The sequence below is a fragment of the Rhea pennata genome, chromosome 24, assembly GCF_028389875.1.
Source record: "Rhea pennata isolate bPtePen1 chromosome 24, bPtePen1.pri, whole genome shotgun sequence".
NCBI classification, from domain to species: Eukaryota; Metazoa; Chordata; class Aves; order Rheiformes; family Rheidae; genus Rhea; species Rhea pennata.
Window position 1 is genome coordinate 3,785,611 of NC_084686.1, and position 22,151 is coordinate 3,807,761.

Below are 22,151 nucleotides of genomic sequence, written 5' to 3' on the forward strand. Positions count from 1 at the left end.
GAATCTGAGTTTCTCCTACGAACAAACTGGCCTGCAGAATAGCATGGCTTTCGTTTTTACTTCATGTCATCCAAGGCCAAACAACACGAGGCCATGATCTTGGGCAGGGCCTCCATAACTACTGCAGTGCAAGCAGTCCCGAATGACAGCTCATGTTTCACCGTGATGTTTGCCTGCGAATGTTCTCCAAGGGCAGAAACATTTTATGTTCAGTGATGTTCTTAGGGACTTCAGCCTGTAGATTTTAGTGCCAGCTCTAATGACGCGTTTCTGGCATCAGTTAGTGGGGCAGGTCTGTTCAGCCCTCATCGCTGACTTAAAATCAGTTCAGGTTTGGTAATGGGTACTTGGGGAGCTGCATCTAGCTTTGCTCCCACCTTCCTGAATATCCACTTCTTAAGAAGTACAGTGCAAAATGCCATGAAATTTAGACCACTGAGAAAAGCTGGGTAAATTACCAGATTTTTTGTTTTTGTCTAAGGCTTCTATTGAATACAGTTTGTACAGTGTTCTTAGTCTTCTGCAGTTTTGCAGCAGCACAGTTGGTTGGGTTGAGCCCTAAGCAAGCTTGTTATTCACAGTACTCTTATTCACAGCAACCTTTCTGATCCCATGCAGGTTGTAGAAAAAGGTGAAAATAAAACCCACAGAAATCAAATGGAGGGTTTAGGCCAAACTTGCAGTTCACTTGAGCTAGCACCAAAAAAAGTCTTAAAATAGGGTCTAGGCTGTGAGTCCTCTACACAGAGAGAATTCACCCACCACTGAGAAAGATGAGAAGTCTGTGTGATCCAAAGAAGTCCTGTTTATGTCTGCTTCTGTGGTTCCCTGCTGAGTTCCAATCTGTAGGAAGGGGGAAAGGTAAGAGGCAATGCATTATAAAGAGCTCAGTGCAAACTTGGCTTGCTGAAAAACTCTTTGCTGTGAATAAGAGGCTGCTCATCTAGGATGTATCCCTTTTAATGCATTGCTTTGTTACCTTTGTGAAGTGCTAGGAGTCCTTGAAAGCAGCACTCTAACTCTAATCTCGCTGCATTGTATTGTTTCCCCATCCCCTGACATTCTGGGTGAATGAACTGTTTAATACAGTCAAAGCTATGTTTAGGTGAAGAGCAGAGTTCTGGCTCAAAATGAAGTTCCTCTTTCTTTTTCTTTTCTTTTCTTTTCTTTTCCTTCTTCTACCAGCTTGGGCCTTGATTCTTCTCAGTTCTGTTCTTTTGCTGTTCACTATTTTGATTTCCTTCAGTTCAACTTTTCTCCTCCTTTTTGAACTGTCTTCCTGTAGGAATAAGTTGTGTGTGACCATGTAGCTGTCTGCATCTCACTAATGATTAAATCTGAGGGCCTGTTTGGTCAATCATATTTGACAGAGGAGGTTATTTCCTACATGAAAATAGGCAGCTGGATAGAAGAGACTATAAAATATGTTTTCTTGGCTAAGCAAAGCTGCATTAGGAGCTTTGATCTTTTATTAGACCTCAAAGAAGCCATACTGGAAGGAGCCCTTGCAATTATCTAACTGCAGGAAGAAACTTCAGTCAGAAATACCACAGGCAATAAAATGCAAGTCCAGGAGAGTCAGGTCTCACTCATGCAGAGGCTGGTTGCTGCTGTCTTTGCCCTGCCCAAGGGAATTTTCAGTGGAAATACAGGGAAGCAGAAAGATGCATGGCAAGGAAGAAAGAGAAGAGGGGTGATGTGATGTGGAGATGGAAAGTGGGTCTTCAGAGACCTTGCCAGTGATTGAGCCACTGGCCTGCAAGCACCTTCCTACTTTGCTCCTTGATTTCTGTGTGAAGCACCAAACATACTTCTGTGGGTTTTTTTTTAATTGTGGGCTTAAGGGTTTACTCTAGGAATCCCTAATCCATAATTAAGTCTGCACTGTGCTAAGACTATACTCATGGTTGCAATGCTATTTTTATGTAGACCTAATTTTGTATTCGTACAATGATTTCTGCTTCATCTGACACACTGCTGAGCTTTTCATCCCCAGGGACACGTGTCCTGGGAAATGAACATCTCCCTATCACAGTGCTCCAGGATCTCCGGATGTATCAGGCTGTGCCTTGCAGAAGCCCTTAGTCTGGGAGTTAGTAATGCAAAGGCTTACAAGGAAGAATCATCTTCCAGCAGCCAGTGATAACCAGAAAAACTCCCCCACATGCAGTAAGATAACAGAGAACATGCCTGAATTGTGAGTTCCCGAGGGAATTTGTATCAGCAATCTTATCCCTTCCCAAGGGGTCTTCAAGGCTACTTTTTCAGGTAGCTGGAGAACAACTGGAGAAACTCCATCTTTTTCCAGCCCCTGCTGACCCAAAGAATGAGCCTGAATTGTAGCCATGAGTCCCTTGCTTCTCAACATACAGGTGCAGAACTAGTGCAGGACTGGTTCCTGCCGGGGTGATCACAGATCATCAGAGATGCTCTTTAAACCAAGCATCCAATCTAAAAAAAAGTTTGTTTTATTTCTCCTTTTATTTTAAGGCCTTTTAAACCTAGAGAAGTTGCTTCGCCAGTTCCTCATTTCCAAGGATACTCTCTCAGTCCGGATGCTAGATGACAGCCGGGACCCTACGCCCCTCCTAAAAGAGATCAGAGATGACAAAACAGCTACCATCATCGTACACGCCAACGCCTCCATGTCTCACATCATTTTGCAGAAGGTAAGTGTCTTTCAAGTGTTACATTTGTAAATGCTGCTGCTGGCATCGAATGAGATACTGTTTGCATACATGAGCACGCATGTGCAGGTATTGTATGATATTAGAGCGTAAAGATTCCTGCTGCAACACTGGACATGGTTTCTGCTGAGAGAGGAGTTGCCATTGATGGAGTTTCTGGGGAAAATAATTTACTCTCTCTTTGCAGGACTGTATCTGTAGAAGGAAAGATATAAATCTTCTGAGCCTGATATATTTGATTTCTAAATGTTGCAGGCCCCTGGCTCCTGTTGCCATCAAACAGGAATGGAAGGCTGCTTAGCACTTTGCAATCAGTCAGTCAGTGCAATAGTTTTTTGTCCTCCCTCCGACCCCCAAAGTACATTTCTAACTTTTTGCTTCTCTTTTTATTGTCTTATTTTAGAGTTTTTATTTTAATCATGTTTATTTTTAAATGGTCTCTTGCCACAGTTTTTAGCATTTGTTTTAGATAGTCCTTCAAAACTGAACAGCAGCTCCAGATGGAGCCTAAAGGTGTGTTTAGCTTCCCACATCCTGGAAGGAACAAGAAGTTCTTTTCTGCATCAGGGCAGGATTGAAGCAGTGGAGCCAGCCCATGGAATGGGATGGCTGCTGTTGCATGCATTGCACATAGTGTCCTGGATGCATTATCAAGGAGTCAGTCATTCAAAGACACGTATCAAATTCAGCCCTGCTGACTGCCAGCAGAAACCATTAGAGTGGTTCTTTTTTTTGTTTTTTTTTTTTTTTTCCCTCACTGCATGTAATTTTATATTTCTAAATGAGCAGTTATTTCAAGGTAGAAATGCAAATGTTCTGTTTGAAAATGCCAAGATCAGTGAGGCATTTCATCACGTTCCAAGGGTGTTCTCTGGGGGCAGGGAGCGGGTGCCGGCGCAAAACAGCAGTTTCTCAGGAAGACAAAACCAGAGCATTCTGCTTTTTTCTTTGGGGGGGGGGGGGGGGGGGGGGGGGGGGGAGCGGTTCTATGAAACTTCCCAGCTGGTTTTCAGTACAGGCTGCCAGACCTTTGCGAGGTCACCCAGGGCTCCGGACTGGGTGAAACGTGGAGAAATTGGAGAGTGGTATCCAGCTGGGGTGATGGCAGGTTTTCAGCCCCCCTCTACAGTATTTTTCATATTATTATTATTTTTAATGATTTATCTTTCGGTCTCTGAGTTAATCGCGGGCTGTCCCCTCCGTCTGTTGCCATAGTGACTTGCCACAGTCGCGCAGCAGCAGCTCTTTCAGCACGCGCGGTCTCACCTCCCCGCTCTCAAGTGTGTGGTGCCACGACCGATAAGGATGTCAAAGATGGCCAAGATGTTTTAGCAGGTCTGGAAAATTTAATGTAATCTTCCTGCCTGAAGGATTGCAGGAAGGGGCAGAAAATAAGTAATAAGTTTATTGTCTAGGAACTTCTTGCACCTGGGGGACCTGGAAAGTATTTTCTCTATAGAGAGGCAAGCAGAGCAGGGGTGAGGTCATGGCTGGGAAGTCCTCAGCCCCATCGCAAAGGTTGGGCAAGGAAGACGTGCTGTTGGGTTGAACGTGCCTTTGGTCAAGCCTGCATTAGCTGACCTTTCCTGGCCTTGGACGATGAGGGAAATTGCGGCTTCTCGTCTCTCGCCCTCCGCATGTGGTCTCGAGACACACGGTTGCTTCCCAGATTGCCAGCCTGTCCTGGCTTCCCACCTGCCAGCGGGTGGGGTAAGCGGCTGGGAGCGATGGACGGGGAGAGACGCTTTGTTGCTCGCTTTAATTTTCTGCCCTTGAAATCAAATGCACCGACTTCAAAGTAGGTCAGAGGCAGAGCCGACGTTATCGCTGTCCCCAGGAAGGGAGAAGGCAGGGACCTGGGTGCCAGATGTTATCGCGTGGTGGTTTAGAGGTGAGGCAGCAGCCGGGAGGGCTGGCTGTTGGGAGGCTGCGGGGGCTCCTCGCTACCCTGCTCTCTCCCCCGTGGAGTCGCTGTGTGGTTTTGATCGAAAGCTTTTGCAGTTTCCGTCTTGCCGCCCGTGCGAAGGGGAGGACAGCAGCGTGCGTCAGAAGGGCTGCGCGGCTCTGCGGGCACCGGGCGGCCGGAGCTCGCTCGCCGCGCTGCCCGCGTCCGACCCCCTCCGAGGGGGCCAGCGCGGCGAGCCAGTCTCCTCCTCCTTGGGCGAAGGTCCTCCTTGGAGGAGGTCCTCGCAGACATGTAATACCCTTTTTCTTCCCTTCTGCAGGGTGTGCCATCACAGCTATTGTTAGCGTGGCAGATGCTGTCCGTTTATTTTGTTAATTAATGTTATGTGCAACTGATGGAAGCGGAGGGATGGGCAAAGCCCAAGTGTGAGCGAGAGGTCCATCACTGAGGGGACAAGATGCTGGCGCAGAGCAGAAGCACTTGTGGAGCCCCTCTGAAAGCAGTGTGTCCATCCAACACAGAGCCCACCACGTTTAATTGTAGGGAAATAGGTAAAGTTAAAGGAACAGGTAAAGGTACATTCCAGGCCTCCTCCTTTCTATGTCTGTTTCTTCCCTCACTTTCCGTTGTCACCGTCCTCCAGCTAGTGGGAGAGAAAGAAAGGGAGAAAAAAGGAAAAGAGGAGGATGCTCCCCTTGGTCCTCCCGCTTCCAATGCCTCTAGATGGTCTGAGGTGATCTGCAGTCCTCTCTGCCAAGGTCCGGAAGCATGATTTGAGACCAGCTGTGCTTGGCAATGAAACATAGGCTCCTGATTTCAGAAAGATTTGCAGATTAATCCCCCACTTTCCTGAGCATCTGTTCCCACAACCAATTCCTTGTGTACTGAGAATTCCGAATTTTGGAAGACACTTTGATATGGTCTTTGGTCTCCAGAACAGATCATCTCACAGAAAAATCTGTTTGCTTAAACTATCCTTTTCTTTGCATTTCCATGGACTTTTACAGTCTTCCTTTCTATTTCTGAGGCCATCAAAACCCTGTCTAAATTCTGGAGAACTGTCCGAGTTCCTAGTTTCATTCATGCTAATCAGTAAACACCCATTTGCCTGATGCATGTGAGAAACCCACTGCTGGGATGACTACCCCTTCCTGTAACTCCAGAAGAGCTCTTTCCTCCTTGCTCCCTGCATCCCAGCGTTTACATGGAAGAGAGACAAGCACTGAGCTCTTTTGACCAGTGCTTCCCTTCAGTATGTTCACAAAGAATTTGATATTTGAACAGGAGACAAAATTATACCAATCAACAAAACCTTATCCAACTTCAGTTTCTTCATAACACATAGTAAAACTGGGACTCTTCATCACAAGGGGCTCTGGAGACCACTTTCCCCTTGGGTTTGGGCTTCAGGATATCACCTCGCCTTGCTGGAGTCTCAACGAGCCACTGCTGTTAGGGAAACCAAAAGATTTTACTTTTAGTGGGCTGTTTCCTTGCATGTTCTCTTTGGCTAATTGCACCTGCTAACTGGGGCCAAATGCAGAAATTGCTGATTGCTCTTGTGAAATGTGCCACAGGGTTAGAGGAGCTCAGCGTAAGGGTCTGGAAATGCAGGTTCAGGGCACTGCTGTGCCATTCTTCTGTACTGTGCAGCTCTGCTTCCTGTGCAGCTGCTTTGTCAGTGCTGTTGTAGAGAGGAGACTTCAGAGGTAGGTTCAGACCTGATGAAAATTTGTTTCCTGGGACTTTAATTTCACAGGTCAAATTGTGTTGCTGTGTCCCACCCTTCCCTGCTCGTAAGAAGACGGCAGCATTCGTACGGTGTGATAAGGATGAAAAAGTAGATGTGGCCCAGTCTCTGCCTTGTGGGAATCGAGATTGAAGATTGTCAGTCCGTGGTCTAATCTCCTTTCCTCTCCTTCACAGGCAGCTGAACTGGGAATGGCGTCTGCCTATTACACGTATATCTTCACTAATCTGGTAAGACGTTTTTCTCAGCTCTTCTTCCGTACGCGTGTCGAGTCGCAGTACTGGCAGCTAATCTCCCCGGCCCGTGAGAGCGGTGGGCAGAGCCGCGTGTTGGAGGAGCGCGGGTCGCGGTGCGGGCGCAGGCGAAGGTGGAGGGTCCCTCTGCGGACCTGGACGTCAGGTCGGAGCAGCCTTGCCCCGGCCTTCGGGAGGCGAGCGCGAGGTGGTGTGTAGCAGCACCGACGCTGTGCCGTCCCCGAGGCAGCGGTCGTAGACACGATCGCAGAACGGATCTTCTGAGCCCCTGCGGCGAGTTGTGTGGGTTCCTGGAAGCCGCCAGGCTGGACTGAGAGCTGCGCTCTTGCTGCAGCGGCTGGCGGCCCTGCGAGACAGCGAAGGGATGGTGCCGCGAGCGTGACGGGCAGAGCAGGGTACGTCTTTTCAGCACGGCCCCCGGTGATTTAGTTTTATAGCTCCTAATAACGTTAATGGGGGGATCGTGTGCTTAAATCCCTGAGTACTGTGCTAAAGGAGGAGTAATGGGCTTAGGCAGCAGCAGGGGGAAACTCAGAATAAACATTAGGAAAACTTCTCTTGCCGCAGCAGTTACAAAGCTCTTGAACAGGCTGCCAAGTGGGATGAGGGAAATGCTGCCCCTGGGGAGACCAGATACCTGCCTGTTAATGCTGCTGTAGGGATGGTGGAAACCCAAGGGTGGCAGGATGGACTGGATGATTAAGTGGAGGTGCCTTCCAAGCCCAAATGATACTCATATTCTCTAATTTCCATTAATATTTATGCCTGTGTGTGTGAGTTTGCCAGGAAAGCCGAGAGCTGAATCATGCTTTGTGTTTGGGTGGGAGACAGACGGGAACGGATGGAGCCAAACGTGTAGGAAGGAGAGCTTTAGCGGAGAAAAGGAGGGGGGAAGAGTGAAACGGAGGGGTTGAAAGCCCAGAGAGCAACTGGGGTGCGGAATGGAAAACGGGATACTAAAAGGAGATGTTGGCAATAGAAAAATGCTACCCACAAGCTTCCCACCTGAGCTAATAGCATTCAGGTTCCTGCTCAGCCTGCAGTCCATAAGTCCTAACCTTGCTTTATATCTGTTTGGCGAGACGTAGCTCGCTGGTCCTCCTTTTTCCCGCAGAAATGATTGGTACCTGACAGGGAAGTAAAAGGAAGGGAAATAGCTGGAGGGAGGGAGCCTGTGACAGGCACTGGGCTCTCAGGATGTGAAGGTCACCCGTTTTTTATTCTTTTTAAGGTCGCTTGTGTTAAGGCAGTTGCTGCTGCTTTACCATTTCTCACCTCCTGTCCCAGCACCAAACGGGAGTGTGACCGTGCTGCTTACAGACCTGGTAAACGATGATGACTGTCCCCCTCCATTCCTGGTCAAAATGTTGCACTGTTTGGAACATCTCCTAATTCCAGCAAGTAGGGAGCACCTGCGTGAGCCCTTCCCAAACACAGCCCCTTCTAGCTGGCTCTAGCTTCCTACCTCCCACGCTCCGCCGTGTTTGGGAGAGGGAGGGCTTCTTCCCCACTTTATTCATCACACATCCAAGGTACTATTTTTTTTTCCTTAGCTGTATGAATTGGGGGTCCCAATTCATAATTTGGACTTGCTAGTGTTGCTATAATGCAAATTATAAGTAAGATCTGCACACCTCCTAGCACGAGGAAGTCCATGTTCGTAGGTGGTGTTCCCACAACAGAAATAATTAAAATCAAGGCACCCCACCCTGGTCCTACTTTTGAGCATGGGTTTGTGTGTTGGTCAAAAGCTGAGATCTGTCTTTGAAACCCTGTACTGCAATTGTGAGGCAGATTAGAAAGAAATGAATTCGGTGCATATTCACTCTCACAGGAGATAAATCTATTTACCCTGATTTATTTTGCTGCTTTGTCCTAAAGACCAGCCCTCTGCAAAACTAACCAGATTTTTGACAGAGATTGTAAAAGAAGAAAGGTGATATCGGGCAAAACCTGGGCAGATGGTAGAGATGGTTAAGGAAATTAGTAATATTTAAATAGGGATGAGAGATGGGAGTGAGCAATTTAGGCTAATAAATCTGGAGGGATTATCAAGTTCCTAATGAACCCTCTGAGGTTTTGCAATCACTGCCTAATAGAAAAGATAAAATCATAGTGAACTGCTGTCAAGGGGAGCAAGCAAAAAGATGACTTTAAATGGAGGCAAAACCCATCAGAAGGGAATAGACAGTCTGTATGGCATCAAACTACTTGGAGATGGTGAAATATTTCAGGCCAGAAAGAAGAGAAAAGGGGATAAAATGCTGCATTAAACAGCTGCCCTCAGGCAGTAGACGGGAATTCTCTGTCTATGTTCTGGCATTAATTTTATTTAATAAGCGTATCCTAACTGATAGCTAGTTATGTCTCTCCGCTCCTTCCTCTGCGGAGCGCTGGGTGGAGGCAAGCTGCCGCAGCTCCCCGGCGCTGCACCGCGCGTGGAGATGCTCGGGGTGGCCGGCTCCTGTGCGGAAAGCCTGGAGATCGCGGGTCCCGTGAACGTTACCCGCTGCGCAGCTCGGCGGGGAGGCGGAGCGGTGCGCCAGAGCAGGAGGCAGCCCTAGGAGGAAGACCGTGGGAGCAAGCGAGGAAGTCCTCGGCTGCCCCCGGAGGCATCTCCGCCTGAGACGAGGCAGAGGCGCGAGGCCTGCTGCAAAAATAACCACGGCTAATTGGCTGCGTGCAAATTCATTATCAGCCTCCTTCAGCCAGCTCAGAGGACCCTTTCTGTTGGCAGCAGAAGCTCAACAGATTTTCCAGGAGTCTGAAGGATAAAACTCGCGGAGCAGAGCCGTTCTCTGGTATTTGTCTTCTCTGTGCCCACCATTGGTGTTTCGGGTACTCGCGCGAAGCAGGCACCCTTTTGTCTCCGTTTCCCTTGCAGGAAGTCTGAATTTGACCCGCATCCCTTGCTGGCATCTTCCCATGGTGACCCTCCCTTGCTTCTGGGACTCCTCTGGGGTTTACCCATCTGGAAGGGCTGCAGTTTCCATGCAGCGATCCATGGCAAATTCTGGTGCTGTGGCAGGTTGCTGCCCTGCGGGTGGGTTGGACTGTGCTGGGGCGAGCTCGTTGCCCCATCCCTGTCGTCCTCCCGGGAACGCTGCGCCGCTCCGGTGCTGCGTTGCCGAGCACGTCGCGGCAGGCTCCCTCCTGCACGGTGCACAGCCCTCACCGCCAGCAAATAACGCAGGAGGAGAGCAATTTGTTTAGTTGAGAAATAGAACTAGATAATGTTTGAGAAAAGAGGGGGTAAAACTTGAGGCCAAATTGACTAATTTGATTTATAATAACAATAATAAGGACAATGCATAAATAGAGCATTGCAGGCAGGCTGTTGTGGATTGAAAAATGTTGTTTCTCCTAGTACTGGAAATTCTTGAAATTATCAGCAGTGCAGAGCAGGAGTGATGTTGGATGCATCTAAAGTCCTGTGCTAGAATTAATTCTTGTGGCTTTGTTAATTCTGTGTAGCTGCTTGTTGTTTTCATCTGTTTTGTGTTTTTTTTTCCTTTTTTTAATATAACTTATGGACCTTGGGCTGGGTTTAAATTTGAAAACATCTATCAAGGAGATTAGATGGAAATAATTGAAACAATTAAAATTATTACTGTAAGGAGGAAGGTGTAAAGGAGTTTTACTAGTGCCTTGAGTCAGATAGTCTATTCATTGGATTTAGTTTAGTTCCCCAACAATATTGTGCGGAGGTGTTGTTGCTGATAAAACAGCTGCCATGTTCAATATCCAGAGACCAGATAAATCAGTTTTGCTGGATGTTTTATTTTTTATTTTTTATTTTTGTTAGTGATTTGTGAAGAGGTTGCCTTTCCTGTAGGGTGAGGTTTTCAAAATGGCATCGTTGGTCTGGGTGCCCCACCTGAACTGGCGGGAGTCCAGTGGCCAAATTGCCTAGACAGCGTCTCAAATTTCAGCCCTAGTTTGTTGCTGCAGTAAGATCCTTCGGAAGGGAGAAATGATATAAACTAAATCAGAGATAAAGCAGTCTAGAGATTCATAGCCGAGTGGGATGGCAGAGCTTTGAGTTCTAGTCCTGTTTTGCGCCATTGATCTACCATGCAACTTTGCTCCAGTTACCTTCCCTTTTTGTGTCACCGTCGGGCTGTTCAGACTCCAACATGGGCTGTGGCATTTGCACCCTGCTGCACTAGATCTGCCTATCTTAAACTTCCCTTGCTCAGGCTAGGTTCTCTCTGAGTTCTTCAGCAGCCCTAGAGAATCAAACTCTCCATCATCCTTTGACAGATTTTACCTTGCAGTCCTGCCTGCCTTCCAAATTTCTGGTAGCTGATGCAAACCTTTTTGCAGAGCCACAGTCATTCCCTGGATTTATGGTTCACATTTTCCTTGGCATGTGGTAACAGGCAAATGGACATCCAGATTTTGTGAGAGTGCCAAAGCAATTTCTCCTCATTTTAGTTAGTGTGAGGAAAGGAAGACTTTTGACAATGCAGTGAATCCTACATCTCGGTGTTTTCCTGCCTGAATTATCTTACCTATCTCGAGTGTTCTTTATTCATCGTTCCAAGTCCTATAGGAAGTCTATCCTGTGTTTGATTTCCAGTTGAGTAAATTATTCTCTCACATATGCCTTCTGTCCTCTGCTGTGAGAGCAAATCACTTTTTTTTCCCCCTGCCCACATGCTGCTTCATCCTGTTGGTCTTTTAGACTCTCTGTCCCATGTTTTCCAAGATTTGTACTTTACAGGTCCCAGTGTTAGTATTTGACCTCTTTGAGGATTTGTCACTCTTCAGACCTTGGGCTCCCTGCAGAGAAGCTCAAGTAAATGGCTTTTACCAAGGATGTGCCCAATGTATTTTGCAAAAGTGCTCTCATTTGAAGAACAGCCTCCAAAATTTAACAGCGGTCCTTACATGATGAGATAAAAGACTCATCCTTACTTGCATATGGCATATTCTGATGGATTAGTGAGGCAATAACCTCCTAAGAGCAATCAGATTACATATGGACAGTTTTCCTAAATTTCCACCAAGTTTATTGAGTTCACAGATCCTGTTTAACTACATGAATGGCCCAGTAACATGATGTTACTGGTACAATGGGATAGATCTTCCCCATCCTCTTATCTACTCAAAAGGACACAGTTTCTTGCTATGATGACTTTTTTTCTTCCAGAGGAATTGATTTTTACATGTGGCCCATTATAAAGTTATTGACTCTGTCAACACTTTATAAATAAACCGATCCTTTCAAGAAAACCATAAAGCACTTAGCATAATATTGTCCACTTCAGTAAATAAATATGTTCTTAGAGCAGCTTAGGAATGATTAACAGACTTAGCCACTCAGCCCTGATGGCAACAAGGCCTAGAGAGGTATTTTCTCTGCTCTGGCCTGCACGAGGCCAGCGGTGAGGTAGTGCTATAGATCTATCTCCGTTTTATGAAGGCAGCACAGGAGGCCTTCTTTGCCCCACCAACCTCCTGGGAATGTTACTCACTTGAATCCCAGTGTTTCATGTCCGCCACCGATGCAAACTCTTTATTCCTTCTACTCTTGCTGCTGTGAATTATCTCCATCAGTATGGGAGTGCTGTTGTGGACCTCACCTCCCTTTAGTGACTCAACATCCGCAAAGTCTTTTCACCTTTCTTGAAAAGAATCAATTTTTAGCCATTCATTTGAGTAAGATTAGTCCGTCTGTTCCCCTGTCTGTCAGTGAGTCTTGCTCAGGACTCTTGTGTGATTTGTCTCTGGCTGTGAGAACCTGGAGTGACTCCAGAGCGGTTGCACCAGATCCAGTGTAAACGGGAACAAGATCCCACCTGCCGCCCCTTCAGGCTGAGTGCAGAAATCCTGCCACCCGCTGCCTGGGGAAAGCCTCCCTCGGGAGGGTTTTGTTTGGCTGAGGTGTCAAAAACTGAAATATTTTATCTTTTCCGGTTAATCCCAAATGGTGAGTAATGGCACACGCTGGCACCCGGTGACATTGGCAAGGAGGTGACAAGGACCATGCTGATCTTGCTCTAGCTGAAAGTTTGGCTCCTGCATAAAAGCTGCCGGGCAATTTCAATATGGGAGTTGTAAGTCCACGTTTGGAAGACGATGGCTTTTCTAAGCCCTAAACAGTCTTGAAATCAAAGGTGTGCCAGAGTGAGAACTGACTAATAGAGAAATTGAAGCTTTGGCCCAGTATTCTCCTTCCCATCCCACGCAAAAATAGAGAAGGAACAGAACAGTTCGCCCCGCAGGCGAGTCCGCGGCGGGTGTCAACCAGCCTCCCTGCCCTGACGTCGGAGGGCCAGATCCTTGGCTGGCGTCAAGGGAAGCGAGGTCAACGCAGCACGGCTGGCGTGCAGCAGCGGGCGTTCCTCCCCGAATGCTGGGCAGTGGCACTGCGGGAGCATGCTTTGGAGGCTGCTAATCAGCGTGTCTGAAAATCCAGTCAAGTCCTTGCAGCAGTTAAGAGGGGAAGATAAGCAGATGTGTATGTGAGAGAGCAGAGGCAGGCACGGGAGCATCTTGGTGTCGGAGGAGATGGAATGAGCACATCAGTTTGTGCTGGGTGCTTGGGACGGGGTGCTGTAGGGCAGGGTGTGGGAAGGTCTTGGAGTCACTCAAAAGTGAAACACAGCCACTCTGTGTAGTTCTGCCTAGTGTGAGGTTAGGCGCTGCCATCTCCCTGCTTCCCGGGTGGGTTAGCTTATTAAAAATGTGATGAGAATCAAGTAAAGGAGTGAGGTCCTGTGCACACAAATGGGATGCAAAACAATATCACCAGCTAAATCGATAAAGCTAGAAGGAGCTCAATAGCTGGTGCAGAGCTGAGCAATAGCAAACCGGCCGTCTCTCCGCAGCACGACGAGCAATTACCGAGAGCCGCTCGCTGGAGTGAGACCACAGCGAGACGACGCAGGGGACTCTCAAGGGTCCGCAGCTCCACGGTTTAAAACACATGTGCTTATCAGGCAGGCTATTATAATGGGAATAATCCCCTGCTTCACTAGCCCTTTCCACACAGAGGTTTCAGGTGTCTTTTCAGATGTTAAATCTTGGGAGAGAGAGCGCAGTCAGTGCTCTCTAACTGACGGGGAAGTTGGAAGAGTGAGAGCAAGGGTGGCTGGACCTGGACCGGGATGTGGGGTTGTGTGGGATGTGTGTCCCGAGCACAGGTTTCCTCTTGCAGCACGTAGGCAGTGATGAGACCCTGCAAGGTGGGCTCCTGTGCCTCAGGCTGAGCTGGGAGGGACGCTGGCAGCCTTGTACCTGCGGTCTGTCACCCGTGTGCCCCATCTCCAGTGGAAATCCGTGGGAGCAGTCAAAGCAGAGAAGGGAGCTGCTACGTGGCAGTGACAAGGTTTCCTGGTTGCTGAGGAAGCATGCCCAACAGCTAGGGAAGGCCTGGACATCGTTTGTGCGTTCTGCCTTGGTTGATGAGTCAGGTGCAAGTTTGGGAAGTTACTCAATTACATACATAAATGGAAGTGCTTGCTTTTATGCTTTGCATCTTAAGGCACACTGCTATCCCCTGCCTCTTTTAGGCTGGCTCTAGCGTTCAGATTTTTGCTTGCTTGCTTTTTATTGCTCTGTGCCTCAGTTTACTCCTCTGTATTGTGGGTATAATAATTTCCTGGCAGATATAACCATGGGGTTATTCTAGTGATTTTATACATTCATAAAGCACTTTGCAAAAGCACCCTGACAGTGACAATGTGAAGAACAGCATATTGATGTTATTTTATTGAAGAACCAGAATGGAAGTGGCAAGATAGGAGTGGAATTTCAATCAGACTTTGCAGGAGCCCCATTGACAGCACTGGCTGAGGCTGGAGAGGGGTTGTGGGTGCTGAGTCCTAGTCAGGATGAGGCCAGTATGTGATGTGAACGTGTGAGTCAAGAGACTTGCACTGCTTAATATGCTCGCACCTTCTGGGTTTATATTCCTAATGAAATGGAGACTATAGCCTATAAATCTGCAGATCGTAATTCACGGCTCGTGATTCTAGAAAATCCAAGCTCATGGTTTTAAAATCATGAATTACAGAGCTTGACTGTGTAGATTTTATTAGGCAGGTTTTCCCAATGATCCAAATGTTCAGGTCACTCCAAAGGTTTTGTCTGATGCTGTAAGTGAGAATGCGGGTCGAGTGCCACATGAGGAACAGAAACCCAAGAGTGACTTCATCCCCTAATAACTCCTCCGGTGCCATCTCCCAGGGAACCCCTTTGTGTTCAATTAGCTAATGTGTGCCTAGCACTTGGAAAATATAGAGTGCCATAGAATTGCTACGTGTTGTTATTTAACAGCACATATTTAGTGGTTGCGGCCCTGTAGTAGAAGTCAGAAAATCTACACTGTAATTGCCTGGTGCTGCTGCAGACTTGGCTGTGATTTGAGCAAAGCCTGGGGATTTTTCTTTTGTAAAAGTTCATTAATTCTGGCTGCAGACCCCAAAGGCCTACATTTTCTGAGATTTCACAACCAATATATTGACTTATTGTGGGCACTCTAATAATCAAGCCCAAAGTGGGATAGAATTCAGGCAGGCAGAATTTGTGTACCTGAAATTAATGCAAACATGTTTTTTTATGCTCATCCTTGTGTCTTCGGCTACACTGGTTGGCATAAGACTGTTATAGGGAGTTGGGCTGAAACAGAGGGCGAAATACTGGTGAACTGTTGTGATTATACCCTTATAAGGAGGGGAATAAAAAAATCTTTGGCTGTGGAATAGGGCAATAGTCAGAGGAGGTTGCAGTTTGTACCCACCTCCCTGGTTGGTGCCCACTTGCGTTCGCCAAGTACTCTGATCTTGCTGAAGGCATGCGGTTACAAAACGGTGTGCAGGTGGTTTTTACAAGAGAGCGGGGGGGAGCACGGAGCCCATGGTCTCTAGCCAAAGGGGCATGGAGGAGGCTAGGGCGAGGCACGTGAGGGCTTGGAGTCTCCATAAAGTAGAATCTGCTGGCAGGTTTGAGTTATTTCCCTAATGGCTCCTTGCTCTTATTGCATTAAAAGCTGTCTTCTGTCCTGCAATGGCATCAGCCAGCACTGCAGATAAGAAACAGCAAATGCATGAGAAGAGGAGAGAAAGGCAGTTGCAGAACTATTAAATGTGTAAGTACCAGCCCCATCATCTTTATCTAGCAGTCAAGGCAAGATCAGCCTGTAGTTCTGCTTGGCCTGTTTAATTTTTTTTTTCTAGTTAAAGGCAAAAATAGCCTTCAGTATGCATCTTGTTGAGTTGACCTCACTGAGAAATCTTTGGATCTGACACAGAATCCTGGTATACCCTTTAGAGAGTCATTTGTCTGTCGGAGTCTCATTTTAAAATAGGGACAGTATTTCTCTCCCTTGGTCTGACCTTTGGAAAGGTAAATGCGTTAATGCTTGCATACAATATATGGCGAAAAGAGCCATCTAAGATTGTATACCTTGTGATGTCCAAGAGCAGAATTTTCCATTCCTCTCATTACAGTCGGTACTTGCAGGTAGCATTGCAGGAGGCCTCTGTGCTGGACTGTTCAACCATGACTCGTCACCAGAAACCCAGATATTCACTCTGGGAGGGTGCAAGGTGCACCAGGCTGACTGATGGGCCGTGAGGCTCTGGAAATCAGCTGAGTGGCGCAGGCCATGAATAGCAAATGAGTTTGTGTTTGCAAAACATGGATTCGAAAATGTCAAGCGTTGTGAATGAACATACCGGAAAGAAAAAACAAACAGGGGTAGAAGCTGAGCTGGCAGCAACTGAAGTATCTGGATGCTCTCACCTCTTTGCCCTCTGTAGCAAGGCTGACCTTGCCAAATCTCTCTTATTCCATTCCAGATGAAGTGTGTCCCCCAAGGGCTGTTTATCTCCATCTTATTGCATAGGCAACCCTTGGTTCAGTGGCTTGTTTCTGATCTGGGCAGCAGGCATTTTTGGTGCACATCTGATGGAAAAACATATAAACGAAGAAGGTTGGAGACAGAGGTGAAGAAAGAAAAGGGAAACAGTGCAGGGGAAATGGGTTTATGCAGGCCGTGCGATCCCCATGCGTTATGGAGTGGATGCTTTATGAGTATGACAGCAAGAGAAATGGGGTTTCCTTTAGCTGGAGTTTTGCCTAGAAAAAGACAGATACAGAGAGAGTTGGCTGTAGATGACGACCAAAGCTTGCACTGAAAAGCCCAAGTGTGAGCTGAAAAAAAGCTACTGTTAATGTTTGAGTTGGATTTTGACTCTGTGGGGAGCATACACAGTGTCTGCTTTTAGCTACTTTGTCCAGTGTATCTGCTGTCGGCCTCTGCCTCCATCCTCGGTGGGGAGAGGGGCTCTTCAGAGAGGGTGGGAGTCGAAACGGGCAGGAGTGTCGTCTGGAAGGGCCACGCTCCCACCACGAGCTCCACAGGGAGCCTTGCTGTGCGGTGGGAATAACCCCTGCTAGCTGGTCAGCTAACGGAGACTGAAAATCCTAGTGGCCAAAGCGCTGGGGTTGTACTCGGGAGCTCTGGGCTCAGCGTCGTGGCCATTGCATGACCTGGGCAAACTGCGCTGCTGCCCGTGCCTCAGTTTCCCCCTTCGCACAGTGAGAGCAGTGCTGCTGATTTCCCACTTGAAGGGATTCATAACTAAAAGTAAAAAGGAAGAGGGCTAAAGGAAGACCGTAGCAGTTCTGCCAGGGCCTGAGCAATGTTAAAAGCTGAGAAAGGTTTTCAGGGAAGAAATAGATAAAGGCACCAATTTCAGATGCCTTGAGTTTCGGGAGGTCTGGCCTGAGACTGAAGCCTTGGACTTTGTGGCCCTTTTAGAATATATGTGCCATTTGCCTCCTCCGTATAAGGAAGCCGATGGGCCGCTCAGGTGGCCGGTTGCTTTGTGCCCCGCACCGTTTGCCTCCCAGTCCTGCCTGGGAGGAGGTGTCGTTCTGCAGGGGCTTAATGCGTCTCCTGCTGCTCTGCTCGCATCCAGGCTCTCCGCAGGCCCAGGCCCTCATTAGCCATCTGCCCTCGTTCCGCGGGTTGACAGGATGCGGTGTGCAAATGGATAACCTGTCAAGAAGGCAGGAGGATAATATCATTCAAATGAATCAATAGTTCACAGGCAATTTCATGTTACCTAATGTTAATGCAGTTGTGTCCAAAATGCACTTAATCCTGTGTCTGATCACATTCTCGTAGGAGTTTGCCGTGCTGGGATAGTCTTGTAACTCCCTGTTCTGGAGATTTATGGACGTTGTTCCTACATGCCCACATACGCAGGAACGAGAAAAAATGACTAGACTCGCTGAGATCTCATAGTCCACCGAGCCAAAAGACATTCATATTAGTGATGGAAGAGCAAGGGTATCCAGCAATTTCTAAAACTATTGCTCCCACCTTCTCACTCCATTTTAGCAATTAACAAAAGAGAAATTAGTGAAGAAGGCACCATTATTTGCTGCTAATAGGACAAGGAGGGCTGGACTCCTCTCCAGAAAACTGACTTTGTCGAATAATGCTTCTGCTGACTTGAGCAGCTCTCCCTTTTGCTTGTATTTTTTTACAGCCCTTGTCATCTTACCACCTTGTTCCTCGGAAAAGGAATAGCAGGACTCTGCGGAGCAGTCAAAGCATCCTCCGCAGGGGCATTAAGACTCCCTGGAGCGGTGTCTCCTACCATTACATGACGGCACGAGGAAGCTAGTGTCATGTCCTTTTTATGGATGGGCAAAACTATGGCCTCAAACATGAAATGTCCTGACCAAGGCTAACAAATCAGTAACTGAGCAGTGAGTCCAGCAGGAGCTTCCTAACTGTGGAGCTCTAACCCCAATATTGCGTGACCCTCTCCCTGCAGCAGTTGTAAGGTTTGGGTCCTTAGTGCAGGTGCATCTCCCCGTGCCTCAGTGAGAGCAGAAGACCCTCTGACCGGCACCTGGGAGCAATGTAGGCATGCCCTGTGTGGGGGAACTACTTCGGTTTGATAATTAAAGCTCGGTATCAACAGATTGGAAATGGTGGAGCTGCAGCAGCTTCACTTGGCAAGTGGTAGTTGCAGCTCCGGCCCTAGTTCTATTCAGGGTTTTTTCAGAGGAAATTAAAAACAATAAAGGAAGGACATGAATTTCTTTCCAGACATGGGTGTCCATAGTCTGCTGCTCTTGGTGGCCTGGGGGATTCCTCATGCCCCGAGCTGGGCTGGAGGGCTGCAGCCGGTGTGCTGCTGTTACCATCTGGAGCTCTCAGCCATGGCAGGCAGCAGTTGCAACTCCCAGAGGGAAACGGAGCTCGGAAACTGAGCGTTCCCTGACGCTCCCCAGGGATGCAAACTGGCTCTCGCTTCCTTTGCTCTCGCTTTTAAAAGTGAAATGGTCCCTGACCCTTTATTTATTTATCTGAGTGCAAGTAATGCAGGTGAAGTGAGGGGATTAGGAGGAAACCTGCCGTCGAGGAGGCCTGGGCTATTAGGACACAGAGCAGCAGGGCGCAATGGCAGGGCTTGTGAAATGGGCTGGAGCGGCTTCCCTGGAGACTGGAGGTTTGTGTGCGCTGAATGCCAGCTGGCTTTGTGAGCGATGCATGGGCACAGCAGTGCTCTCGCGCTGCGCAGAGCAAGGATCCTTTTGTGGCAGTGCTTTGGAAAGGACTTTGCATGGGAAGTATAGATCTCCTTTGCTCTGGTCCTCCCATACATGAATTGATCTTCTCTGACCATTGGAACAGGTTATTTGCTTCATTTGAAAACAGTCAAGCATCTTCCTACCTCGGCCGTAACCCTTCTGTTTCAGGGAACCTCCTGCTGCTCTGTCAGAATAGCACTACTTTCTATTTTAAAAGAGGAAGTCCGTGTGACACGACCCCTACTAAGTACAAAAATTCCTCCTGCTAAGCCTACCTGTACACCTCAGGGCTGTTTGGCAGGAACCATGGCTCAAGAATGAAAAGTTTCCGCAGCTCGCTTTGGGATTTTTTGACCTTTTTATGGAGTTTGCCAAGCGGCATACTGGACTTAGCCAACATCTTAGATAAAAGTCTAAGACGGGCTGCCATCTGAGTCCATCTCTGGCCCATGACCAGTCATGGTTAGCACACAGGCTGTTCCTCACCAGCAGGTGGGTGGATTTCAACCCTGACTTGGAGGTTGTAGACTGTGCGCAGTTCTCTTAGCTTCTTGGTCCCGTCTCCCCTTCGATGGTATTGTATGATTTTGAAGCTTTTAGTGCCTGCTTTATTCTCTAATCCAATTTCTGGTTTGGATTTCTGGGCTGCTTTAGGAGTTTTCCCTCCAGCGATTGGACAGCCTGCTGGATGACCGAGTCAATATCCTGGGATTTTCCATTTTCAACCAGTCTCACTCATTCTTCCAAGAGTTTGTCCAGAGCCTCAACCAGTCCTGGCAGGAGAACTGCGATCATGCTCCTTTTACTGGGCCAGCGGTAAGTAAAATCTTTCCCATGACCCACAGCCTTCTTTGGTCAGAAGCTGCAGTAGGTCCATCTGGAACATGGGCCAAAGGAGTCCAAGAGGCAAGGGAAACCTAGTGAAAAGAGCTGCAGGCTTATTCCGAGCAGGCATTGACAATGCATTGCAAACACCAGGTAGAGGTAGAAGGTCTCCAAGGTGTAGGTTCATGCTATTGCCTGTTATTTAATACTGCTAACCTCTGATTTAATCCCGCTAACCTCTGGGCTTGTGGTAACAAGCTGTGACATACACGATGTTCTCCAAATTTGGAGAATATGAAGGCAATCATCTGACAGCCTGCAATTGCCCAAAGAGACCTCTGGGAAGAAGAAGGGCTTAGAGCTTTAACGGTCTTATCTGTGCTGCTTGAAATTCATGTCTATCTTAATTTGAATTATATTTATGTGTAAGTGTAGGAGGGAATGCCACCCTGATTCAGCGTTACCTTTGTGAAATTTGCCCCTGTGTGTTTACCTTAGGAGAACCGCTTGTGGAAGTGAAAGGAGGAGTCTGGATGCAAATAGCACAAGGAGAGCTGGGCTTAAGCAATTGCCAAAAGGCTCTGTTATGTTGCATGCTTTAATGTCTCCCTGATGAGCCTGCAGATCAGAGCTGAAATCTTCCCCCTCAGGGACTCTGAATAACTGGGAAGGTTCGCAAAGCGGGTTTACCAGGTTGGGGATGCAGGGGGCTCTCGCTGGAGCTGGGAGAAGGAAGAGGAAATTGCCATCAGTGCAACCGTTTGCATCTTTTTAATGATCTCAGAGTCCCCTTGACAACCTGAGGCAGCTGTGTATTGCTGAAAGCCTCCTTATTATTGCTACAAAGTGACACTAAGCAGGGAAAAAGAAAAAAAAAAAAAAAGAGTTTTCTGACCTTTGTATCTGCAGCCCCTTGGCTTGCATAGAAACAGTGGAGCTCAGGCTGTCGTGAGTACATGACAGAGACCAGCCTGCTTCTCCCTCAGCACAGCCCTCCTGCACCATGGCTGCAGTGAGCTCACTGACCAGCTAAATCTCCATAGGATCTCTGTCAGGAACCTTTATTTGGATAACAGTTGCAGGACTGTCCAGAGACATTAAAAATGAATTTCTTTCTAATAAGAGAAAGAGAGGACACTAGGAACAGGCACATTGCAGAAAATAACTGAGCTCGCTGTTCCTTCTTACCCTAGGTTATCTTGAATGACCAGAATAATCTGTAGGTGGAAGGGTGCAAGAGTATGCCCTGTTGCAGTGTGTTTTTTGAAGAGTGAATGAGTTCAGAGCTGAATGGAGATGTTCGTTTTGTGAGCCTGAGCCTAAATCACCCCTCAATGTAATATTAAGCCAGCTGGCTTAATTGTTGTTTCCGTTCATTCATAAATCACTTCCAGCAATATAATGAGCTTCCTGCTGATCCCGAGAGGACACCACTTGGGGGGGGGGGGGGGGAGGAGGGGCTCAGTCACACTGGATCACACTGATCCTAAACTGCTCCATGGCAAATCCAGCCCTGGTGGTGTTGGAGGACCTTCTTGGGGCTGGAGTGCCTTCTCCTAGCTGGCTTCCCAAGCATCTGCTCTCAGGCTGTTGTTGGCTGTACCAGGTAGCTCTCGGTGTGCTAGATGTTGTTCAGCCACATAGGAGGAAGTGTTATTCTTGTTGTATAGATAGGGCATTGAGGTACGGAAGAGAAGTGATTTATTCCATTATCAGAGACAGGTGGTCTGAAGCACTGCTGGAAAACAGGTTCGGTTTTCCTGAACTGTGGTCCAGAGTCTTAACCAAAAGCTGCTTGTTTGTTTCTGATTAAAGTGAGGTTTGCTCTGTGTTCTTACTGAGACTTCCATCACCAGTGAGCCATCCTGTCCCAGGTGAGGAGGAAAGTGCCTGCCTCTGGCTCTGGTGAAATGCAGTATTCCCAAGCTGAACAGTTGTGTCCTCACCTGTATCTGCTAGAGGAATCCATTATTTTGCAGTGCACTGTCTCCCTACCTTTGGAAACCAGGCAGGTCTCATCTCTTGGAGAGTGCCTGTGTAAGAACTTACCCTTTTAGTCCAGAGAAGCAGACATCTCTTGGGATAGATCATACTAAAAAGAGAAAAGGAAGCTCAACAGCTGGAAGTGACAGGAGGGAGGTTTCCTGTGAGCTGCAAAATCCCAG

At 47.7% G+C, this 22,151-nt stretch overlaps 1 protein-coding gene across 1 annotated transcript in view; it reads left to right on the plus strand.

Annotated features, from left to right (window-relative positions):
* The window catches only part of GRIK4 (glutamate ionotropic receptor kainate type subunit 4), a 208,349-nt gene that overhangs the window by 142,590 nt on the left and 43,608 nt on the right, over positions 1 to 22,151 (plus strand). The window contains exons 6-8 of the mRNA XM_062594730.1: positions 2,491 to 2,669; positions 6,520 to 6,573; positions 19,816 to 19,977. Coding sequence (XP_062450714.1) covers positions 2,491 to 2,669; positions 6,520 to 6,573; positions 19,816 to 19,977 — 395 coding nt within the window. The remainder of the gene's footprint in view (positions 1 to 2,490; positions 2,670 to 6,519; positions 6,574 to 19,815; positions 19,978 to 22,151) is intronic.